We start from the raw sequence: 22849 nt of genomic DNA, 5'->3' as shown, positions 1-22849 counted from the left end.
GGGAATGTTACACTAAGATTAAAGGGGAAAAGGGGCAGGGGGATTTTGCTTAGAAATACAAGAGATCAATTAGAGCACTGTCAGCAAGCAATACAGACCCAGGAACTAGGATAAGCTTCTGCAGGACTGGGTAAACCCCACCCACCCCCACTTCCAGAAGTGCAGCGATTTGTGCTATTATAGGTAACAAATTAGACCTGGAAAAAATATGTTCACAATAGTCTTTTATTGAAAGGCAAATTGTTCAATGTATAAATCTCCAATGATCACAAAGCTTCATTCTGAACTTAGGGGAGTGATCAGCTCCTGTGGAGGAGAGAAAAAAAAAAGATTAGTCAATCCAGCCAGGACATTTTTCACTAACTCTAAATGCAAACACCTTTAGCTTTTATGGTTATAGAACCATTAATGGGTGCATGTAATATTTATGGCAAATATTGTTCATGGCACTCCAAACTTATTTTAATAAAATCACTAAACTTCCTTTCAAGCAATTGTTTTACTCCCTTAAAAACACATGCAGACACTACACCGAGAAAACTGTCAGTGTTTCAGTAATGACGTGTATCCTCAGTGTTGTAGCTCAGAGAAGAATACTCCTCATGTGTTTGATGTGTGTTAGAGTGATAACCTGCTACCTCCTATACATAGTTCGGTGCAGCTAAAAAGATTTTAAATACATGTGAAGAGACTGCTTGGATCTGAAAAATAAACACACCCTAGAACATGTCTTCCCCTGTTCTTACAAGGCAGGGCAAGGGGTCCATCAGCAGGGTCACTTTTACCTATGGGCAGACACATACAAGGCTCTGCCCCAAACTGCAGGCAACAACCCTCTGCTTCCTTCTACAGCCCCTCCCCTCCCCCATGTAAGGAACAGGATGGCAGGAAGGATGAACCTAGAGCAGAGAGTACAAGGCAAAGCACAGAAGAGCCATCTGCTCCCTAATCCAGCACCACCTCTTATCTCCCCCCACCCTCCCTCCCCTTCCTGCAGGGAACAGGAATGGGAGGAGAGGAAGGGGTTAAACTGGATTGGATGGCAGGCCAGACAAGAATGTGTTTTCTGCATATTTCCAATTTTCATTTGGGATCCCTTATTGTGTATTTAGCAAGCGTATTCTGTATGTCTTGTATGCCTGAGGAAGTATGGGTAATGTGTAAGGATCTAAGTCCAGCTTCCTCTGTTTTCCCACTAGAAGGTGTATTAGTATTTTAGAGTCAGGTGAAATATTTGCAGTGTTGCCTTTTTATATAGGGTTGTTGCCGAGTTCTGGAAAGTCATGTTTTGGTATGGTATGGCAGGTTTACTATGTAGGTTCTCTGAGTGAATGTTTGCAGAGTTTTATATTTCACAAAGTGCCTGGCAATCAAGGGACTCTCAAACTGTTACTTCAGTTATAGTGATGTTTTTCCAGTGGTGAGTAGTCAAGAGAAAATTCCAATTCAGCTCAGCTAATCATTTGACAGATTAAAATATCCATTCTACATTAGTTGAAGGTAGTTGATAAATTTAGTTTTTCTTGGGATTTTTGTTTGATGACAGATGTGACTTTCTGGAACTTGTATGTATACACACAAATATTAAACTTGTGTGAAATGTCCAATTATCTGATTTTACAGGATTGTTCTGGGAAAGGTTGCAATAGCAACCTTTTTTTTTAGTTTAATTATCAAAATTGCAGGGGTGCCTATGGGCCTGAAAATTAATTGGGAAGGGGGTACAATATTAAAGGCTTAAGAACCTAGCTAGGTAAGGTGTTCCCAAACCTAACCTCGGATCAATGTTTATTTAAAAACTTTTATATACAGACGTTCATAGCAATATCACATCGGTTTACAGACAAGGGTAAATAATCATATGAACCAAATGAGAAGAATAAAGTTACATTAAACAGGATATCCACAATGTTCCCTCCAAGAAGCAACTAGGTGTGCAAAATGTTTTCCGAGTGAGCAACAGTTTTTTTTAAACTAAATCTGAGTGTTCCATTTCTGTATATAGCACAAAGAAAATAAGCATGTGAACGACCACAAAACTTGTGTGTGGACGCTCACATGCTCAATTTAGAGGGAACGATGCCTGTGGTCCCCAAGCCATTCAGGGTTTCAGGATGCTGACATGAATATGTTTGTGGAGGGTTGGGGGCTGCCTCAGGTCCTGTAAATGTGTGATGGCTCACAGACCCTGTGCTGATTTTATTTTAAGTTTCTGCAGTTAAATCCCTGCTGCACACATCTACAGCACTGCAGCCTGAGCCACGTAAGAATGAGGAAAGAAAGGGGGAGAGGGTGCTACTGCTGCTGGGTAAGGGTTTGTAGGAGAGGCAACTTCTGTTTGCTGAGCAGAAGGGGAGAGAGGGGCTGCTGTTAGGGGGTGAGGAAAGAGGGGGTGGTGCTGAGCAAGTAATGGAGGGGGAAGAAAGTAAGCAGGGCAAGAAATGAGTAGGGGAGAGAAAGGGGGAATGCAGGACAAGTAGTGCAGAGAGGGAGAGAAAAAGGTGAATGCAGGGGAAGGAGATGGGGGAAAGGAAAATGCAAGTCAGTGAACTGAGGAGAGAGAATGCAGTAGGAAGAGGGGAGAGGAGTTTTGCAGGAGCTGCCAGGGGGACAGCTGTTCTTTTGTCACCAAAAGGAGATGGTGCTATGCTGGAGCAGCCACTGGTAAGTCAGGGGCGGGGGGCATAATTCTGAATTTCTGCCCAGGGCACAGAGAAAAAAAAAACTGGTCCCAGCACTGCCACAAGCTTCTAGTTCAACCATCTTGTTGGCTATCATACCATTAGCCTGTGTTACATTTATACTCCGTTCCCCGATTCATAACCTCTTCCTGTCATCTAATCCAATGAGTCTTCAGCCAGGGTCCTCAGACCAGTTATGTAGAGCACATACACCCCCCAAGTCTGGCCACTGTCACCTTTGCACAATGGGGACTCCTACCCTGCAGGTACTGGGAATGCCGCCCTCATTGAATCCCCAGCCTGCCATGATCACTTCTACACTGTACTACAGGCACTTCCAGTGAATCTATTTTTCCATCAACTAACAGGGCCACAGCATCTACTAGAAAGATGAAAACATTCTTATTCATATCAAAACCTTCTCAAGTAGCAGCAGCTAGTATTAAGGTGTGACAATACAGCTGTACCATCAAAAAAGCTGTATTGCTTAAAAGTAAAAGGACTCTGCAATGTAACTCACGATCAGTTTTTGTGTATCAAAATGGATTTCACATATGAACTTCACTTGCAGGCCAAGATACATTAACATTAGTTTCACATTTACTGCTCCTGTACTTAACACTTACATTGTGTCAAAGCACTTCCTTCTGGAGCTCATAAAGTGAAATATATACAGGCAACACATTTAGGTCCACTCTGAAGTTCTAATCAGTGGCAGCTAGCATTATTGGAATTTTGTCTTCTTGGTAAATTGGTATTTAAATCTGTTTTTTCATATATTCTACAGCACATTCACTCAGTATGGACACCTATTGGCAATGCCATTTTATATATTTTTTTTCTACCTCTAGTTTTAAGACATCCAGCTTCATCTTTTGGTCTGGAAATGTTCCATATGATCACTTCACACTAATTGTCAGAATCAGGATACCAGCACTTCTCTGCAGTGTTAGCATTGTGTTTGTAGTAAATAAAGCTTTACCTTATTGTGCTTTTCTGTAAACAGGTCTCAATTTGTAACAATGCTAAGGAGCATTCCTTGAATGACTTCACTTTTGTGTTTGTACATATGGTGTGTAGGGGGGGGGGGGAATTGCATGGTTCTAGAAGGGTCTTATGGTCTCTAATAGCAGCTTCACTGTAACCAGACCTTCAGGTGCAAACACCTCAAGTTGTTTCTTGCCCAAATGTTTATGTAGGTGGAGGAGACTGGAGGATTGAGCTGCCAGCAGCTGCAAGATACACATTAGAATCTTGTAATGTTCTTTTGTACTTATTTGTTGCTGTATGGATTACTTGTCATGTCAGTAAACTCTTGAATTTTACTTATAGGCAGGGCCAGTGCAAGGGGATTTGATGCCTTCTGCCTTGCCCCCCCCCCGGTCACACTCCCTTCTCCAGTCGTGCTGACACACCACTGCCCCCGGTCATGGCCCCAATTCCTTCTCAGTTTTTTGGGCTGTGAGCATGGGAGGCAAAGAGTGGAGATTTGAATCTCACAGCCCCACATGGCTCATGCCCTCTAATGGTTGGCACCCTAGGCCCAGGCCTAGCTTGCCCAGTGCTTCCACCAACCCTGCTTATGGGCTCAGGACAGAGCAAAAAAATGTATCATGATAGAGCACACCAAGAGAAAAACCAGACAACTACTGAATCAGAATCAATGGATTAAACATCTACTATAGGAGCCCAGAGTGGTTATCTGACTCGCTCCAAGCCACCCTCCCCTACAGTCTCATCCAGCTAGATACTTTCATGAATCTCCAAGGCTGACCTTTGACTCAATGTAATTGAGATGAGACAATGGAAGAGATACAGTTTAACACTATACTCTCCTCTGGAGGTTCTTGGTCCTCTCCTGGAATTTGCTTCTTACATTCCTGTGCTATTCTGCAGAACATCTCTGGCTAAGAGCCTGTGCCCATGCACAAATTCATGCCAACTTCTTTCCAGTTTGCTATTGCACTTGCCAAGCAAGACTTTCATCCATCTGAAACTCTTGCATCCAACCCACACCATCTCTACCATATGCTTTTGACTCCTTTCCCCACACACTCTGCCCCAGACTATGGCTGACTACATCCATGACCAGGTTTACAACTGTTAGTCAAGTTCTCAACCAGGTCACCTCTACCTCCTCCAACCTTCCCCTGGCCCCTGCCACCATCTCTTCTTCTGAAATCAATGGAAGAAACTGCCCATCTTCTCTCCTCCTCCTAGCTCTGTGGTTCTTTCCCTTGCAGTCATCTTTTCCAATCAGTCACATCCTTAGTATCACATTCCATTGCTACTGTTCCTGCTGCCTTCAAACATGCTGTGATCACACCACTCCAGGATCCCCACTGGACCCTACCTGCCCTGCCTCCCTTTTGCTCCCAACTACTTGAATGTGCTGTTCATGTCTGCTGGCTTGACTCATCTCAAGCCACTCTTTTCTCCAGTCTAGTTGCCCTCTGGCAAGAGCAATTCCAGTGGAATATAAAGTCTACTATCCAATGAGCTGTTTATGGCTAAAACCAGAGACCTTTACTTGGTCCTTATTTCCAACCTATTTGCTGCTTTGGCCACAGCTAGCCACCTATTTCTTGATACTCTCACATTTTAAGTTCTCTCCTTAAATCTTCCATTGCACTTTTACTGTCTATCAGACCCTCTTCTGCCTTCTCACAATTGTTGTGCCTCAGGGCTGTCCTGGGCCCTCCGTATTGAAAGCCATGAGATCAGAGCACCAAGAGAATTAGTATACAATCTTTATACAGATTCCTAGATTTACCTCTACACCAGAAATTGAATTCAGTCCTAAATCTCAGGCTTGTCTGAGGTTGCTGCTTGGATGTCCCACCACCATCTTAATCTCATTATAGCCAAGATGAAACTCATCCTTCCCTCCCCCAAAACCCACTTCCCCTTTTTCTATTTCTGTGGATAACAAGTCTTCCTCCCAGCTCCCTTGATGCAATCTGATGCCTCCCTCTCCCCTTGGCTATTTTTGTCTGCAGCATTTTTAAAAATGTCATTTCTCTATAATGAGTCCATCCCCATGCTTTCTGAACACACCTCCAGAAGCCTTAGCCACTTTCACTACCAGCTTAGACTACTGCAGTCTGCTTCTCACAGGTCACCCTGTGAACTCTCTTCAGTACAATCTAGTCAAAGTTCTGTCATGTACCCTACCATTCTGAGTCACTACACTCCTCTAAGTCACTACATTGCCTTTTTATTTAAAATTCAAACTACAGCCATAAACATGAGAAAAACATGCGAGAAGGAACACAAAAGTACATTAATATATCCCTAGAATTTATTTATTTATTTATTTAAAGGAATTTATATACCACTTTATAAAATTAGATTTTGTCAAAGTGGTTTACATTAGAGAAAAATAATAAAATAAAAGAATAAAAAGAAAAAGGTAATTAAATAAAATTAAAATACATAAAATTGCTTAATAGCCGGAACGAATTCCGGCTAAAAATAAACACGTGTTTAATAAAGTAAATAAAAATATAAAAACTGTTGCCAAGGGACTTTTCTAATAATATAGGGGGGGGGGGGGGGAAGGGAAGGGGGTAGAGAAATCACAGAGTGTGTCCAAAACGTAGGGAACAGATGGGAAACAAAGGAAGGGAGGGGAAACAAAATGAAGACGAGTTGAGAAGTATGATGGTGACTGTAAATGAAGGAGTGAATGCGACTTTATTTTTATTCTGGAGTGGGTGTTTTAAATGCTAATTGAAAAAGATAAGTTTTGAGTGATTTCTTGACATGGGAAGGATTTGAAATTGAACGAAGAGGGTTGGGAAGGGAATTCCATAAAATGGGTCCCGCAACTGAGAAGGCTCGTTTTCGGGTGACTTCTAGCCTTGCTAATTTAGGAGAGGGGATATCTAGAAGATTTTGGGTAAGAGAACGTAAATGACGGGTAGGTTTGTAGATCCGCAATGATGAGCAAAGCCAGATGGATGAATTGTATCCTAAATTTTACTGGGAGCCAATGTAACGATTGGAGGATTGGGGTGATATGACTATGTAGAGGGGTCCTGGTTAATATTCGAGCGGCACTATTTTGAATCAATTGAAGGGAATGTAAAGAAGAATCAGGTAATCCTAGGTAGAGTGCGTTGCAATAGTCTAATCCAGAAAATATTAGTGATTGAAGAATGGTTCTATAGTCACGGAAAAAAAGTAACGGTCGAAGATGTTTTAATAGTCGTAGTTTATAAAAGGATTTTTTGGTGAGTGAAGAGATTTGTTGTTTCATGGAAAGATCTGAATTAATGATTATGCCTAGATTAATGGCATAACGAGTTATGGGGATAGATATATAGAATGGGACGTTCTCTAGACCCCTTAAACATCTTCCAATTTGTTTTACCAAACAATTCCATCAGATTTTTCAACTTATGTCAGCTTTTCAATGAGAACTATATTATGCACCTGAGACCTCCAATGTGCTACAGTGGGAACAGATTACCATTTGTTTGCCATTACAAATCTAGCTACAAGTAACATATGGTGAATCAATTTCTTCTATTTAGCAACCCTTTTATCATCCCACCAACCAACTCAGGGCTTCATATCCAGTTTCACATATAGTTCAAGCTCCACTTAATCACCTACAAGAGCCTTCACTCTTCAGTTCTTCGATACCTCTTTCCGTTTATTCAAAATATGAAATAGCCGTGAGCAGGATAATTGGGTTAAGATTTAAAAGCAGTTTCAAAGATGGTTTTAGACTAGATTCAAATAAGGCAAGAGAAGGCGCATGACACAAGAAGTCTATTCCAAGCATACAGTGCAGCTAGTGGAAAGTAGTTGGGAGCTGGTGGTAGAGAAGAGTAACTCGCCTGGACCACCATTGAGCAGGTGGAGAGGTGGGACAGAGGAAACTGCTACAGCATCCTCCAAATGCCCATCCCTGTTACCATCCCCATTTTTCCTTGCTTTCAGCCCAAGCTACCAAGCCTGCTCCCACCAATACTCCTGCAGGAATCTCTATCCCAGTGCTAGGAGCACCAACTAATCCCCAGAGACCATGAGTCTCCTGCAGCAAGACTCCCAGAACCCAGGAAAGGATGCGTGATCTGAGAAGGAAAGAGTCCCAGAGCTTGAAAAGAAGGTAGGGCTGATGGTAATGGAATACTGTGCTGCTGCCACCCCCTAAATTGTGGTGCTCTAGCAACTGTTTAGTTCTTCCACTGGCTCTGCCTACTGCCAGGCTTGATGCAATACTGAGCTCTCAGGCTAGCACACAGGTTAACCCCTGTGGTTGGATGTGTGTCTAACACCCCTTATACAATAAGGTGATTAGCATGTCCAAAATGCACATCCAAACCAGCATGTAGCCAATAGCGCTCACCACATGTAAATGTCATGTTGAGGCTATTAGCTGGTACCCCCCCAATGTAAAAAATAACGTGCATACAACGCACACATTTTAACCCTCAAATTAATGCCAGCCCTGGAGCTGGCATTAAGTTTTGGAGGAGCTCCCAAAAGTTGATTAGAAATACTGCTTTTCTGTGGTTCATCTGACTTATGGCAATATTAAGTCTGAGGAACCACAGAAGCAAAGTAAAAAAAAAAAAAAAAAAAAAAAAAGGACTTGACAGCGTTTAGGTTAGGAAAACACTCAATTTACAAGCATCTGTTTTCCTAACCCAGGCATAGCCACTTCTCCAAGGCACTGGATGCCATTGAGGTACTAGGAACACACGATTTCCCCTAGCATCAACTTTTTAATGCAGTGGCTCATTTTCCTATGATATTGAGCACTTGGGAGAGGTGAATGGGTGTGCATTTTTCCTGCGCACATATTGCATCAATCTGTGGGCACTTTCCTTCCCTTTTCAAATAAGATTGAGGTTCTTTTAACAACTGTTGCAAAGCAGAGTTCATTCAAGGTGTCCTGCCTGTTGCTTAGACTGATCCAGTAGCAACCAGCTGCAGCTGGGGAAGAGGTTCAGAATAAGCTTATATTCTCTCAGGCTAATAGGGAACCTTAATCATTTGTGTGAAAAAGGAGGCTGGAAGAGAAATCCAGGCTTCAGTTCTGCAGGGAAGCAGCTGCTGTTAATCAGGTCATATTAATAGAAAACAGCACTGATGGACACTAATTGTCAAAGCCTGTGGCTGATTTGGGCAGATGCTACCACCTAGGTATTATTCGTGCCAGGGCCATGCCTCTATCCCCTCAACCTTTGCTTCAGGAACAAGATCCTCCTCTGCAGGGAGCATAAGGGACTAAGCCTACAGTCACAGGCTCTGCCTCCTGTGTGGAAGCCCAGAGGCAGCAGGGCCAGTGTGCAGGCTTAGTCCCCAGGCTTACTGCTGCGGAGAGGTGAAGCAGAAGCTTTTGGAGGTCTGAAATGGGACTGGCAGCCTGTGGGGCAGCAGGCACAGGAGACCTGCTGTCCAATCCCCAAAGTTTTGCCACCCTAGCCACAGGTCTATTTAGCCTGCCTGTAAATCTAGGCCTGAATTTAGCTACTTTAAGGAAAAATTGGATTATACTACCAAGTATTCTGTAGTTTTTTTGTTTTTTTTTAAATACGTAGTCTGAAAGTTATGCATTTTTTTTTATTCAACCTTTATTTCATTTCCTATTTTGAAAGTCCATCTTCCATCCTCAATGGAGGAATTAATGAAACCATATATGGATTAATGATTTTTGCATTGCCTGGCTGCAGATATAAGGTTCATATTCAAAAGCCATTTAGATGGATAGCATAGTAGTTAATCCATCTAAATGGCTTACATAGCTATATTTAGCTCTTAGGTGGCTAAATTTCTGGCTAACTACTTAGCTGGATAAGATGGGGGGGTGTTCCTGGGGCAGGAAGTATGCATTCTGGGAAGAAGCAGAATTAATCTAACTGGCTAACTGTGTCATAAGGCTGTCAAAGTTAGCCAGATATACTTATTTGGGTATCTTAAAGTTAGCTGGGTAGGTTTCTGTCTAACTAGCCAAGTCGCTCAGTGGAGGAATATGAACCTCTACCAGAACGGAGACTGATACAGACCAACAGCCAAGAGACTGATGGTCAGGGGCTTCCTCACAGGTAGGAGTGCATTTAACTGAAGGCTCTAAGAAAGTTAGATATCCGGAGGAAACTAGGACAATCTACAAGTATGTCCATTCAAATTAGCAGGTGTCCAAAGCAGCAGCACAAGTTTACAAATGTCTGCCCCGTGAAAAGAACTAGTATGCATCAATAGAACAGCAATGCTTAAAGCACCGTGCTGCCAAGAGCAACTCAATGAAGCACTCCCGGCTGGGGAAGTTGTTTTGGATGGATTGCTGAGAGGGTGAAACCCTAACCTTTCTTTCCCTGGGTATAGGGTTACAAACCAGTCTGACTGCTATCCCAAGTAAATTTGACATTCTAACAAGTTACAGGGGGGAGTGGAAACAGCAATGTTTGGCAGTGCCAAGCAGCCTGCAACATCTAAGAAAAATGTTGCTAGACCAAACTTCTGCCCTGGGAGGTGGAATAGGGAACCCCCAGAGTGGGGATTTTATGGCAAACAATCCCCATTGACCTGGGGGTGGGGAGTGGGAAGCTACTGTACTTCTGCAAAGAGCAGCCTGCCCACCATGCCACTTCTGCCTAAATCATAAGCACTTTTAAAACTTGTAAGCTAGTCACACTAGTCTGAACTGCAAGAATACTAGCGCCAATGAATTTTGATAATGAACACTGCTGGACAGAAGGGGCATTCCTGCTCCCTATTAAACCCATGGCACCACCTCCTCTTTATAAAGTTTTGTAAAGATATGGCATTAATATTACCCTTCATTTTATCAGATGCCAGATAAGACCATGTGGCAAATGTAGCTTCATATAATTATACTGAGCTGTCAGAAAAAGTGGGATAATGGTATTTGTCTGGACAGCCAGAGTGGATAGCTATATGCAAGCATTTTGGACTGCCAGAGTAGCTTACCTTTTCTTTAGCTAAAGGATTTTAGTTTTCACAACTACAGTTCATTCACTTTTTTTTTTAAACCACACCTATGTTGTCCTTCTCTACAGAGTGCATAATTTACATCAGACCTTTCTAAAGGTTAAAGTAGGATGGGCATGACAAATGGCAGAATTGCTCAAACTTGCCTGTAAATTTTTTTTTTTTTTAAGAGATCTGTATATTCCCTTAATGCATACCCTTTTTCAAGGGCTCTGGGGAAGCTTGTCCAGGTGACAGGATTTTTTTTTTGTTATACCTGTCTATGTTTTGCTCAAGGTGGGCATTTGCTGTGGTAGTCCTTTTAAGCAAGAGAATCATTTGCAGTTTATGAAGGTTCCTCCTGTTTCTATTATGTCTTTCCCCTTTCCAGCTGCCAAAGAAAAAAAAAGGTTCTTGGATGAGGGGCTTCGTCTTCAGTTCTTCTGAACATGTGCAGCCTGCTTACCAGTAGGTGTTACCGCGAAGAGACAGCCAGGACACCTACCCTTCCAGAAGTTAGATTCTACCTTCGCAGTGCTCTAACCCATGTCACTTCAAAGATTAGCCAGGTCCAGCATTGAACCTGGGTCACCTGTTGAACTAGGCCTCTTTTTAAACCTTTGTATGTATGGATGCTGCCAGTTTTCAGGGGTTACACTAAACACAAGTTACACTGCAGCTGGCCAAGCACTACAGCAGTATTAATGGGATTTAAAAACAAAAAAAAAACCAAAACGATTTATTCTTGCTTCTATAGCTAATACTCTTTCCTAGGCCTTTAACATGATTTATTATAAAAAATATATATTTATTTATTAAGTCTAAAGATAGGCTATGGCTGTAACAAAGGATGTATACTTTGTAGGTTTAAGACGATATTAAAATTATCGTCCGATAATTTTAATATCGTCTTAAACCGTTATGGAACACAATACAATACAGATTCTAACGATTTATCGTTATAAATCGTTAGAATCGTGAGCCGGCACACTAAAACCCCCTAAAACCCACCCCCGACCCTTTAAATTAAATCCCCCACCCTCCCGAACCCCCCCCCAAATAACTTAAATAACCTGCGGGTCCAGCGGCGGTCCGGAACGGCAGCGGTCCGGAACGGGCTCCTGCTCTGAATCTTGTCGTCTTCAGCCGGCGCCATTTTCCAAAATGGCGCCGAAAAATGGCGGCGGCCATAGACGAAAAAGATTGGACGGCAGGAGGTCCTTCCGGACCCCCGCTGGACTTTTGGCAAGTCTCGTGGGGGGCAGGAGGCCCCCCACAAGCTGGCCAAAAGTTCCTGGAGGTCCAGCGGGGGTCAGGGAGCGATTTCCCGCCGCGAATCGTTTTCGTACGGAAAATGGCGCCGGCAGGAGATCGACTGCAGGAGGTCGTTCAGCGAGGGTTCCTGCGCCTCGCTGAATGACCTCCTGCAGTCGATCTCCTGCTGGCGCCATTTTCCGTACGGAAACGATTCGCGGCGGGAAATCGCTCCCTGACCCCCGCTGGACCTCCAGGAACTTTTGGCCAGCTTGTGGGGGGCCTCCTGACCCCCACGAGACTTGCCAAAAGTCCAGCGGGGGTCCGGAAGGACCTCCTGCCGTCCAATCTTTTTCGTCTATGGCCGCCGCCATTTTTCGGCGCCATTTTGGAAAATGGCGCCGGCTGAAGACGACAAGATTCAGAGCAGGAGCCCGTTCCGGACCGCTGCCGTTCCGGACCGCCGCTGGACCCGCAGGTTATTTAAGTTATTTGGGGGGGGGTTCGGGAGGGTGGGGGATTTAATTTAAAGGGTCGGGGGTGGGTTTTAATGTGCCGGTTTTTCGATTTTTCACGATTTTTCACGATATTTTACCCCCCCAAACGGCAACAATACGATTCCCTCCCCCTCCCAGCCGAAATCGATCGTTAAGACGATCGAGGACACGATTCACATCCCTAATACTTTGTTCTGTGTTTAGCACATTTTCTTCCCAAATTAAGCATCAGTTGGGTTGAAATACTCCATGTGTGAATGAGATGCCTGCATGAGGTTCTGAAAGTCAGCACAGGAGTACCCCATTTACTTTATTTCATAATGGATGACAAAGTAGAAAAGCTTTGAAAAAGTTGACCACCAGTAACCAAGCTTGCCAGTGAGGCAAAAAAAGCTCTCAGGTACATTCAAAGCAAAACATCTGCGAGTGTCAGTTGGGCCACTATAACCATTAAAAGCAGAAAAACTGAATTCTTTGCTTCAGTCTTTACAGAGGAGGATGTTGGGAACATTCCCCAACCTGAAAAACTAATAGTGGAAGAAAAGCAACTAAAATATCTGCAGCAATGGAGAATGTAACAGATCAGATTGACAAATTAAATGGTAAATCACCGGGACAGGTGGCATCCACCCCAGAGTTCTAAAAACTAAAATATGAAGTTACTAGCTTGTTACTAGTAATCTGCATCCTTTCAAGCAGCCATGATTCCTGAAGACTGGAAAGTGGCAGATATACTCTTATTTTTAAAAAAAGGACTCCAGAGGTGATCTGGGAAGCTACTAACTGCTAGATGCAAGATTCACTCATTCCTTTCCCCCCCTCATAACCCCCCTTTTGTTTCAACACTTTCCCACAAATCACATCACACTTTCTTTGGAGTAATACAGGCCGCAGTTTATTATATTAACCCGAGCCTCGCCAAGTACTTATAATATCATATAACAATCCCCCCCCCCCCAATTCGGATAACTGTCCAACAGCGCCCCCCACCGTTTCCAGTGGTAGAGCATCCCCTAGTAAACAGTCCAACAGCGCCCCCCACCGTTTCCAGTGGTAGAGCATCCCCCTGTAAAGCCTCCGAGCATCGGCCCCCCTCTTGCTCTTTGGCAATCTCGTGCAGCAGCCCCCCCGCACTGCACAAGATTCCCCCCCCCCCCTTGTAAATTTAACAACACAATGCAATAAACAACATTTGAGGCTCGGGTTTACCGCCACTGCGACGAATACAACAATTCCCAAAAAAACACACTTTCCAAAATACCGGGTGGGAGGTTGGGCAAGCCTCAACCTGCTGCCTCGGTCATTCCTCACCGACTGGCAGTTATTTCCCCCTCCTTTCCTTTTTCCTCCCTACCCGCCAATCCCGTTCTCCAATTTGAATTCTACTCCCCCCATTGGCTACTGTCTTCCTCGCTCTCCCTTCCCCCCCCCCTTTTCTTCCTTCCCCCTTAACCTAATGTCCCGCCCTTCCTTTCTCTCTCTTGACTACAGTTATGTCCGCAGGGCAAGACAGGCTCGCCCTGCTTGAACAGACCTGTGAGCCCATCATCATCCTGGGCATAAATGGTAGAAGTGATTCTTAAACAAAACTCACTGGCCAAATAGACAGGGAAGGGTTAATGTGGTTTTAGCAAGGGGGTGTCATCTTACTAATCTTCCAGTATTTTTTTGAAAGTGTAAACAAATGTGAGCCAGTTGATATAGTATATGTAGACTTTCAGAAGGCATTTTACAAAGTCCTGGCAGGAAGTTACAAAGTCATGGGATAGGAAGTAGTGTTCTGTTGTGGATTGGTAACTGGTTACAAGGCCAGAAACAGAGGAGAACAAATGGTCAGTTTTCCAGTTATAGGGAAAAGTCATTAGTGGAGTACTAGGGCCTGTGCTGTCTAACATCCATAAATGATCTTGAAAAGGGAATTAGTGAATTGATCAAATTTGCAGACTATTCAAATTTGTTAAAACAGCAGCAGATTGCAAGGAAATGTAGAAGGACCTTGGGAGACTAGAAGACTGGGCAACTGAATGGCAGATTAAATTAAATGTAGAAGAGTGAAAAGTCCTGCACATAAGGAAAAATCATCCTAACTGCAAGTACATGATGGTGGGTTCTATAGGAGAAATGACAGTGATCCTAAATAAGGATGTGCATCATTGAACTTGAGGTCTACTGCAGGCCTAAACATGGAGTCTGCAGCCATGTGATTTTGGCAACTTCATATGAGAATGATTCATAGAGAAGAGAGTGTGTCACATCCCTAAAGAGAAGAGAATCTTGGACTCAAGAACTAAGAAATGTGTCCTTAGTTAAAAAACTTTGTATCCAGCTATGAAAAGGAGTATTGATCTAGTACCTGTTTTTCTAATGGACTCAACTTCTTTAATCCAAGTGAACATTCCTATGCATTGGGACTAAGACTTCGACAGTTGCATCCCACCAATCTTGTGTCTATTAGGGATGTGCAGAGGGACTGCATATGTTACATTCGGTATTCGTGGGGGGGCAGATACATTGCATTCGGCAATGGGGGCCTCGATCCATTCCATTCTTGTTCGTTTCCCGGCTAAAATTTAACTACAACCCCCCACCCTCCTGACCCCCCAAGATTTGCCAAAACTCCCTGGTGGTCTGGGAGCCATCTCCTGCACTCGGGCCATCTGCTGCCAGTAATCAAAATTGCGCTGATAGCCTTTGCCCTTACTATTTCACAGGGGCTACCGGTGCCATTGGTCAGCTCCTGTGACATAGTAAGGGCAAAGGCTATCTGTGCCATTTTGATTACTGGCAGCCCGAGTGCAGGAGATCACTCCCAGACCCCTGCTGGACCACCAGGGAGTTTTGGTAAGTCTTGGGGGGGGGGGGGGGGAAGTCAGGAGGGTGGGGGTTTTGTTTAAATTCACTCTTTTAGATGGCCAAATAAATCAGTGAAGATTCATTGTATGTGGGAATCGGGATACGTTTTGCTTCCCCACAAATACGGCCCTATACGTTGCGGATTGCCAATACGTTGCAAACAAATGCACACCCCTAGTGTCTAGAAGTGGCAACATCCAATCCAGATCAACACTGGAGCCTATGGAACTGAATATGCATGGAGATTTGACTGAGAAAAAATTCTGAATGATCTAGACAACGGACATTATCCAAAGGGATGTTATCTGAAGAGACCTTTATTAAAGGTCTTTCCCCCCCCCCGCCCCAGATTCTCCAAAGCTCTGCAAAGAGAGATTTGCTAACAGCTTTGAGTGCTGCAGTGACCTGCAAGCTAAGACATTTTCATAATCTGCTCTGAAACAGAAGCAACAAACTATCCCTTGAAAGAAGTAAAAAGCTAAGAAATCTTACTCTGTTCCTACAGTCAGTCATCTCAAGAGATGTCCGAGACCTTAATGGGTTCTGTATTCTACCTTAAGGAGCTTCACCCCATGGTGTGGTATTGAGAGTTCCTGACTTCTACAGGATTGTTCCCTGTACTGTTTTAAGTGTGAGAACAGTGGCTTAATTACCTTTCAGCTATGTTATTTAGATTAGCATTGCATAAATACTAAGAGCAAAGCTGGACTTAGTTTTATAGCACAAGGCCATGTAGTTAGCAATAGTACTTTAAGTTCCAAAGAAAAGAAAGTTGTCCTATGTTAAACTGCTCTCCCCCCTTTTCTCTCTCTTATGCTGCTAAATAAAATGAATTGGCTACCTTAAGGAATGTAACTGCTCCCTAAAATGTATTAATTCATATCACAAGGTTATTGGTTAAATCTGTTGCATCTACCTCAGTCAGAGAAAGCTGTTTCATTAGCTGGACTGAAATTGTGGAATATTTTACCTGTTGAGTTAAGACTCCAGAAAGACTTGAAATTGTTAAAAAGGCACTAAAAATGTGGCTTTTTGAAGTATATGGAATTGATGTTAGCCAGTAATTTTTGTTTTAGGTTGGATAATTCTCTCAATTTTGTTCCTCTGTTTTTATATCCTAAAGATATTAGTCTAATGATTTAACTTTGATTTTTATTAAAAATTTTATGTATTGTTACCTTTAATTACTATAAATTAGTATTTTTAGTTAAATTAAGGCTTTTATTTAACTTGATTTTGTAATGAATTTGTAAACAGTTGTGAATGTAAAACATCAGTATATAAAACTGACTAAATAAAAAATAGTAATCTACTGTAAGGTATCTTCACCCCAGATACTCCTATATAATAGAGCATTGAACTGTAGATGTTTAGAGCATATGCAGATTACTTGCATGGAGGTTGTCTATTTTAAGCAAGGAAATTCTTGTTAAAGCAACAAGTGACAGCTTTGATACAGTATATGTTGACACTAATTCCATAGTGGGAAGTTGGAATCTTTCTATCCTTACCTGTAAAGGGTTAATATTACACCATAGGAATTAATGGCTTTACTGCATTCCTGTCTAAAAAGACTGGTGAATGATGCGTTTTGTTTTAAAATTTTGTACTGCTTATGCAGCGCTTTATGGTATGTTCCAAGTTCTTTCAAGGAATACTTAGAGAAAAAACCCTACATCTGTATGCAGAAAGCAAGGCTGACAGTTTGTTTTTTTTATAATTGTGCGAAGTTAATCTGGTTTTCCTGAAGTTCACAGTCTAAATACAGGTTTGCCATAGCTGCTTGGTAAAGAGATTCTCATAATTATTTCGTTTATAATTGATTCCATGCCTGGTTTCCCAGGCAACTACCTAACAATGCTTCCATTCCCACTATTTTAGGATCAGGTTTCCAATATGAGTTACAAAGCATTTTGAACTTACTTTTTTGCCATATTGCTGTTGTGTACAACGAGATTGACCAGGCTAAAATAATGCAGTACTGGAAGAGGTAATGAAGCAGCAGGAAGAATAAGTTGCTTTGCGACAGCAGCTAACTCGTAGTTTCTCAGCAGTATGAAGTAGAAATGGGAGCATTCTTCACTGGCTAAGATCCAGGAGAACAGTGAACCAAATCAATCTTTTGCACAAACATTGCACACAGGTGTTAAAAGTGTCTGATTTATCCTCTGGCAAAGAAAGTGTTTTAGAACAGTTCGTATTCAGGGATTGAGCAAGCACAAAATTCTGTAAACAGAATGAGCTCCGAGTTATCAGGAAAAGTCCAGGCCGGATATTCTAACGCGCTCTAAATGGAGAGTGATTATCCAAAAAGTATACAGTCCCAAAAACTGGGAATTCTCTCCAAATGCCTGTTATGGAGGAAGAACAGAGCCGCCTTGGCCAGATAATGCAAGCTACTTGTCACCATGGAGGGCACAGGAACAAAGGCATTTTGATTTCACTCCCCGATCCCAGATAGAAGGGATATGAAAACATTAAGAAGCATTGGTAACCAATTAACTGACTATATCTGAGAGTTATGAAACAGAAGTTAATACTTTAAAAGTATACCTAGCTAATTTACAGCTGGAGGTAACTGATGTGTAAGCAGAGTCAGTTTAAAAGCCTGCATCAGTGAGATTTCACGTAATGCTATCTTGCAGCATATTTTACAGCAAGAATACTCAGCCAATAAAGGAAAGCAATGAAGTGTTTGCAGATCTAAAAAGAACAAGCTAAAAACCCAGAGGTACTGGAATCTTCGGCTGGTTGTGGATCCTCCAATTAATAGCCCAGTCTGGTGTTCTCAGATGTTCTGAAACTGGAGGGTGACATCCCCCATCCAGAAGTCTGGGCATTCTGCCAAAGGGGGGAAATATTCACCCAGAGCCTGAAAGTACCATCCATCACCACTGGAGGGAACTCAGGAACAAAATTCCCGATCTTGCCACAGGTTTATGATCTATTCTAGAGAAGTTACTCAGACTAACTCTAGAACGGATACTAAAATAATTCTATGGCAAACATAGAATTAACATATTGCCTAAACAGGTTAATGCTATGCATAGTTCTGATTGGCATTTTGAAAAAAAATTTTAAATCCTCCAGTTTGCAGAATAAGCCTTGTATTTGTGAACCAGAAGAGGCAGAGTATCCAGATGCCCAGCTAGCTAGCAGACTCAGGTCTCTTGAAAACATGTTGGGAGAAATCCAAGCTGTCAGCCAGATTTTACACTCAAATTGCTACCCAATCTGCTGACTGGCAGGGATCCAGAAAGGTCAAGCCAGGATGACTAAGACCAGGAGCAGCTTAGTACCTAGTTCTTCCCAGGTGGAAAACTCCTGATCCCCTTTCACCTCCTGTAGAAAAGTGACTAGCCATCTTTTTCTCTTTTCCACAGATCTCCAAGAGTAAAAACGCAAGATCTTGGAAAGTCTGGTGAACGTGAACTGTCAGCCGTCCTAAGTGAAACATCTCAGAGTGAGATTACTGCTCCAACTTCAGACACTATTATGGAGTCTAAATTTCACTCAAGGACAACAATATACTGTCATTAAATTGCAGAGTGTGTTCCATGTGAAGCCCCTGTGAACTTGCTTTGGGTCACACTAGTTACCTACAGCCTCTTTCAGAAACTCAATGTTGGGGGGGGGGGGGGGCAGGGAGTTGCTAGTTAGGCAACTCCTTGTGACCAATCTTTAACAGGTTATAGGGAACAGTCTTAAAACCTTTTGAAAGGTGTGGCTCATTATCTAGATAGGAAAAGTGACAAAGACCCAGTGATCATTACTCAGATCAGGGGGAAGAGGTTTTACTGGGAAATTAACTAGTGAAAAGATTCTCTGCTATCATGGACTATGCCCAGAGTCCACAAGACTTCTTGGACAAACCCAATTCCTTATGCTAAGGCTCCACAAGGAGGGAAGGTTGAAAGTTCTTGTTCTGTGCAACATAAGAGACACCTCAATTAGAATTCAAATTCAGAGGTCAGCTGATCCTAATCTAGAGCTCCATTGCAAAGGAGCTGGAGAGAAAGCAATGGAAAGTGAGAATGTTCTTAAATGTGTAATATTTCTCTTTGGTCATGCTGGACAGGGGGCTCCTTCAAGAGGATTTTCAGGCTTTCAGAGTGAAGTGCCACCAGAGACCTACCAAGTAGAAATACCTAAGCCTAGAGGCTCACGCCTGACATACCCCAGAAAACTCACTGATGTACACTGGGAGGGAGAACATTCTGATTTATTCACAACTAGGTCCCAAACTGGAGGAACCAACCTACCTGTTACTAAGTAGCGAATGGTCACTGCAGTGAGCCCTTTCACCAGCTAAGAGTGAAATAGCATTGGAATTCATTAAATGGACTAATACCTGGATAAAGACAGCAGGACAAGATGCCAAGTTACTAGTTAGAGCTTGTAGCATTACATTAAAATTAGGTGATCAAGAGTTTCACACACATTTCTCTATTTTGAGAAACCTGAAATTACCACTTTTTGGGCTCAGATGGTTAGACTAGGAGCATATGTGGATTTAGTAAATGACATCCTTTGGATTCAAATGTAAGATAACCCCATGGGCTTCCCTGACATTACCTCACAAACTTGGGGAATAGTGTGCCTTGACATTAGTGACTTGTAAATAAGTCCCGCTGATATTTATGTATCAGGAATACCCAATTACCCTCATAGTACAGATTCGGAAAGGGCAACAAAATTTAGACCCTTTGGCCTTTTGTCCAACTCATTTTGAAGAGTTAGGTTTGTCTATATGTGCCATGCCCTTTGTGGAGGTAACTGGCACAGACTTGCACCTGTTAAACCCACATCCAGAAGAAAACTATAAACATGATTTCTTGGATTTTTGATTGCAGAAGCATTCCCTGAACTTCCAGATGAGAAGATACCTGAAGTGGTCAGAACTTCTCCTAAAGGCCTTGTCACATTATTACATTGGGCCTCATGATGACCAACTTCCAAGAGTCCAAGCAGGAAAGGACTACATACAATCTTATTGTCAAGGGAACTTGACAAAACAGATTCCACTTGTTGAAAGATTCCCACCAAGCTGTCCTAAATAGGCGTGACAGATGCCTCAAGAGAAGAAGGACGTGGAGATTCCTCAGAATCAACCCTTCCCTGGGTCAGAGGAACTGAGAAGCACTCAGCTTTCAGAAGCAAATGCCTGTATTGCTGACAGATGTGGCTGGGAAAAGCTCAGCAAAAGAATTGCCAACTAGTACAAAGACTTTTTGCTACTGATGTTAATGCCTGTAGCTTAATTGACTTAAATGTCAAGTTCTACAGATACTGATGGCTATCAGCACCACTCCTCATTGTTCCACATGAGTGTCACCATGTGCAATGCAGAGAATCAACTATGTTTCTTTGCAGGAATGCAAGACACTAATTTAGCAAGTGCAACAACTGCACATGAACATGTTGCACACCAGGGAACATTTGCTCAAAAGAACCTAGAATAGGCTACTAGGAGGTAGAAAAGTCTTCCTGATCTCTCTGGACTATTTCTAAATACCAAATTTATGATAAGGTGTTCATTACAATTTTGGAAAGGATAAGGCAAAAGAAAGTAAAATTTAACTAGCTGAAAAGGACAATTTCCAGTTGTGGACTAGCTTTACCTATAGCATCTCTTATCCAAATTAAGACAGTTCCTAAAGTGGACCCATTCAAGGAGGTCTTCACCTTCAATCAACCCAGACCTTGCCATCCGAGCAGGTTCCAAAGTCATGATTCTATTCTTGAAATGGATGTTAACCAAGAGATAAATATATTTATTTTACAGATTGAGAACTAAACCGAAGGTTCTTTAGCTGATGCTGCGGAGGTTGCCAAGATGATTGAACATGGTCCTGCTTTAGGAACTGATACAGGACACTCCTGGATTCCTGATCACAGATAGTTAAGCAGAAAGTATATGCATCACTGGATCTTCACTATGTGGTCCAGACATTTTAACCTCACATGAAATTGTACAGTATACAATGGTTTCAGGTACACATGGACTATACTATTACAAAATGTGTGAAGGAAAATTATGATTCAGTCAGGACAGATCAAGACCGATCTAAGATTTGCAGGATTTGTTGTGGGAGCACTTCAGTTTTTTTTTATTCTTTAGTTTCCTGTGATCAGGAATCCAGGAGTGTCCTGTATCAGTTCCTAAAGCAGGACCATGTTCAATCATCTTGGCAACCTCCGCAGCATCAGCTAAAGAACCTTCGGTTTAGTTCTCAATCTGTAAAATATATTTATCTCTTGGTTAACATCCATTTCAAGAATAGAATCATGACTTTGGAACCTGCTTGGATGGCAAGGTCTGGGTTGATTGAAGGTGAAGACCTCCTTGAATGGGTCCACTTTAGGAACTGTCTTAATTTGGATAAGAGATGCTATAGGTAAAGCTAGTCCACAACTGGAAATTGTCCTTTCTATCTGTCTAACAAATGCTGTTTGTGAGAAATGTACAGAATAGTGTTTGAGAGTTACAAGCTGATATGAGTACATCAGTTCAGTTTTGCTCTGGGCAGTTAAGTTACTCATGGCATGACACTGAAAAACTCATGCCAGTTATTTATATATTCACAAGCCATTGATCAACATGGACATGAGTTGAATGTACTTAAAAGGGTCAATGAACACTCATTGTTCTGGTAGTCAGACCTTTGTCAGCCACTAACTGACCATAGCTCCTAGGTCCTTAGGATTTTTATCAGCTTAAATGGAGACAGCATTCCTGCATAGGCCCCTCCCCCAGAGGCTGCTTATAGATCTCCTAGGCCACAAGTGGGAGAGGGGAGGTGAGCCTTGGAAATCAAATCCTCACTGCCTCGCTATTAAAAGAGGCAGCGTGTTTTCAGTGTGCTCTCCAAGTTAGGCCCTCAGCACAGAGGGAGAGACAGCCCTGTCAGGGCCCCCAGAAGCAGACTGGAGAGGAAGAGAGGAAGAGGGGAAGAGATTTTTGAGGTTTTTCTGAAGATTTACCAGTTTTGCCCTGAAATCTGACAGAAGAATCCCCTGCTCAGTGGCTCAGGAGAGAGCTGTGTACCTCTTTGCCCAGTTCAAGATGAGGCTTCAGTAAACCATGCAGAGAAAAGGAATGTCTTGTGCAGATTTAGTTTTTTCATCAAAAGGGAAGGAAGCTGTTTTTCCGCCACCCTATCTTCCCAGAGCTGGATGCTGTAAGGACTTTCAGTGACTGGCCTTTCCTCTTGGAAGGCTGCATCTACATCTTTTTTGAAGAGGAGTTTGGAGGAAGAAAATAGGACCATCTGGATACCTCCATTGGCATTTCCAGCCCAGCACACAGGACATTGCCAGGTTGGAGTACAGGATTCTTCATGGACCTTAAGTACTGGATAGGATATCCATTATGGTTAGGATACCCCAGGCCCTTTGGGGCAATTATTTTTCCTTATCATGGAGGATACGTATGCTCGACACCCCTGCCTGGAAGGACATTTCCACAGAGCTAGAACACATTCATATCCTGTCTCATGTAAATCTAGGAGCACTGGAAGTATCTGACACTGTTTTGCATCTATTGATTCTTTTAAGAGGAATTACAGTAAGCTTTATTTTGAACACCCAACTAGTGAGTCCAACCTGATTTGTTAG

The 22849-nt window shown here is 42.6% G+C and overlaps 1 protein-coding gene across 3 annotated transcripts in view; it reads right to left on the bottom strand.

The window, feature by feature from the left end:
• Positions 1–209: 209 nt before the first annotated feature.
• The window catches only part of LOC115091242 (low-density lipoprotein receptor-related protein 2-like), a 271760-nt gene continuing 249120 nt past the window's right edge, over positions 210–22849 (bottom strand). For all 3 annotated transcript variants that reach the window (XM_029601348.1, XM_029601358.1, XM_029601367.1), the window contains one exon: positions 210–306. In XM_029601348.1, coding sequence (XP_029457208.1) covers positions 277–306 — 30 coding nt within the window. In that variant the 3' untranslated portion in view covers positions 210–276. The remainder of the gene's footprint in view (positions 307–22849) is intronic.

The sequence above is a fragment of the Rhinatrema bivittatum genome, chromosome 1 (assembly GCF_901001135.1).
Source record: "Rhinatrema bivittatum chromosome 1, aRhiBiv1.1, whole genome shotgun sequence".
Lineage (NCBI taxonomy): Eukaryota > Metazoa > Chordata > Amphibia > Gymnophiona > Rhinatrematidae > Rhinatrema > Rhinatrema bivittatum.
This window is presented reverse-complemented; position numbering and strand designations above follow the sequence as displayed.